The sequence below is a fragment of the Pteropus vampyrus genome, unplaced genomic scaffold, assembly GCF_000151845.1.
Source record: "Pteropus vampyrus isolate Shadow unplaced genomic scaffold, Pvam_2.0 Scaffold5, whole genome shotgun sequence".
In the NCBI taxonomy this organism is placed as follows: Eukaryota; Metazoa; Chordata; class Mammalia; order Chiroptera; family Pteropodidae; genus Pteropus; species Pteropus vampyrus.
The window spans coordinates 1103217-1105913 of NW_011888786.1; the positions used below are offsets into that span (position 1 = coordinate 1103217).

At 43.5% G+C, this 2697-nt stretch overlaps 1 protein-coding gene across 1 annotated transcript in view; it reads left to right on the forward strand.

Moving 5' to 3' along the window:
* CC2D2A (coiled-coil and C2 domain containing 2A) overlaps nucleotides 1-2697 on the forward strand; it is a 117900-nt gene that overhangs the window by 59514 nt on the left and 55689 nt on the right. The window contains exon 16 of the mRNA XM_023533927.1: nucleotides 666-966. Coding sequence (XP_023389695.1) covers nucleotides 666-966 — 301 coding nt within the window. The remainder of the gene's footprint in view (nucleotides 1-665; nucleotides 967-2697) is intronic.

Below are 2697 nucleotides of genomic sequence, written 5' to 3' on the forward strand. Positions count from 1 at the left end.
AAGCCGACTGGCGTCCCCTTCTACCCCTCCTCTGTCTCCCTCCCTGCCCCCTCGCTAGGGGACAAAAGAACGAATGAATGAAATAGCTAACGCACTTGTTTAAAAGACCACCGAGCTAGCCGATCCCAGAGCGGCTTTTTCCATAGATAGTTCTCTGGTATCAGTCTGTGGCCATTCGAGTGAACCAACGAGTAATAACGTAGCAATCACTCACGTATGTGTCAAACATTTACAACGCATTATCCCACTGAATGTAGGGCATTGATGCTTCCGGATGTCTCTCAGAAAACCACGTGACTTGTCCACATGACCCTGCAAAATTGAGTCTAAGGGCAATAAGTAACAGATCAGGGTGACCTGCAATGCCAGTTGTGCTCACAGCCTTTATTTTACTTTAAGATGTGTCTTGACCCTTTAGAACTGATATTAATGATCACGTGATTAGCTAACATTTTTTAAGCCCTTTCGAGGGGCCAGGCACCGTGATAAGTGCTTTACAGGCATTACCCCATTTCAATAGCCCTGGAAGGTGTTTCCTATGATCGTCCCCATTTTGTAGATGAGAAAACTGAGGCAGGGAGAGGTCAGGTGGCTTAGTGATCTGCCTGAGCGCATACAGCTGGTTGAGGTGGAGCTGGGTCTGCACTCAGGTGTATCTGATTCAGAAAACTGCTCTTATATGAAATTTCAAAGTTCCTGTTTCACATAAGGTCGCCTCTTACCCAACAGAAGGCCAGGAAGAAGAAAAAGAAACAAGCAGTCGAAGAGCATCTGGATGAGGAGATGGAGGAGCCGTATCCCCGGGAGGAGCCTGTGAAGCCGGTCCCCCCGGAGCCCATCGACCCGGCAGTGATGGAGCAGCAGGTGCGGGAGAGAGCAGCCCAGGGCAGGAGGCCCGGGGAGCCCACACTGGTCCCGGAGCTGAGCCTGGCGGGGAGCGTGACGCCCAACGACCAGTGCCCCAGGTGAGTGGACCCTTGCACCGTAAATGAGATTGGCGTGTGACACGTGCGCACGCGCACACATACTCGCCCACTCTGTGGACTATACATCTCGACGTGGTATGATCAGGAAAGTCATTAACTCTCTGTGAGTATATATTAGGTTGAACCATGTGAAATTGCAGAAATTTGTCCATGTTTTGGTGATTTCATATGGTTCACCTACCTAATGCATCCCCACTGCCCGCCCCCTCCAGGAGCCTCCCGCATGAGGCTGCCTGTAGGAGGCGCCCTTTACCGAGAATTGTGGGTATTGAAGTCAGGCCGTCTGAAGCCTACCCTCCAGATTGGATAGAAATACATTTCTAGTCATTCTCATGTGACGCCTAACAGAGAAACAATCCAAAGCTTCACTTTATGTATATAAATCTATACATACAGTAAATTCATAAACACACATGTATATATTCATCCTTTTTAAAGTTATTATTTAATTAAACATTTTTAAAATTTCCTACTTACTTTTTTCCTACACCTTACAGAGATGGTTCTCAAAGTGTAGCCCAAGGACCAGCAGCATCAGCATCAGCATCAGCATCAGCATCAGCATCACTGGAGAACTTGTTAGAAACGGGAATTCTCAAGTCCTACCTGAGACTCACTGAATCAGAAACTCTGAGTCAGGGCCCAGGAAACTGTGTTTTCACAAGGTTTCCAGGTGTTTGTGAGACATGTTATAGCAGACCATAATCTAACAAAGGGAATCTATTAAAATAATTGATAACGCCAGTCCAGGCTTAATTTTCCGGTAAACAGAGACCTGTCATGAACACAATGAATATCTTAGACTGGAATCGTTAATATTCCACCGTAGAAAGTGAGAATTCAATCAAGGCAGTCATCCTCAGAGGTAGTAGGCTAGGATGCCATTATCAGACTTCCTACAAACTCCTTTGTTTCAAACTCTTGTTTATGTATTAATGTTATTTTTAAGTAGCTTCTTAGGCATTTTTGTGTAGCCTCTCAACTTCATAGCGTTCACACATAAATAAACTATCCCCCAACACTAAATTAGCTATTTTCAAACCACAGCATACCATATAATTTCATAATGAACATTGAAAATATATGATTACACAGCATGTTTTTTCCATTTCTATTGACACATAATTGACATATGTCACTGTATAAATTAAAGGGGAACAGCATGATGGTTTGATTTACACATATTGTGAAGTGATCACCACAATAGATACCGCTAACATCCATCGCCTCATAAAGATACCATAAAAAGAAAAGAAAAAAAAATGATTCCCTTTGTGATGAGACCTCTCAGGACTGACTCTTAACTCTCCCAGATGTATCACAGAGCAGTACACAGCACATTTTTTAAAGGGAAAATTGGAGCTTGATTTGACAGTCTTTTATGGTGAGTCCCATTTCGACCGAGAATACACAACTCCATCTTACATTTCTGAGTTTTCACTGGGACTTGGGACAATAACCCAAATTACCCCAAGCCAGTAATCATAATTGACCCACTTCATTAGGTCATCAGGTAAGGCGGGGCCATTCAGAAGGAGGGATGTTTTAGGTCTGTTTGTAGCATGAAGTTACTGGGAATAAACTTTAAAACGACTCTGAGTCTTTGGATGTCTCGGATACTTCTTGAAATTTGGTGTTAAATGTCCTTTGTAGAACAAAAATGTTCAAGTCATTTGAGCAATTTCATGTCTGGGACAAGCCTTAATTAAAG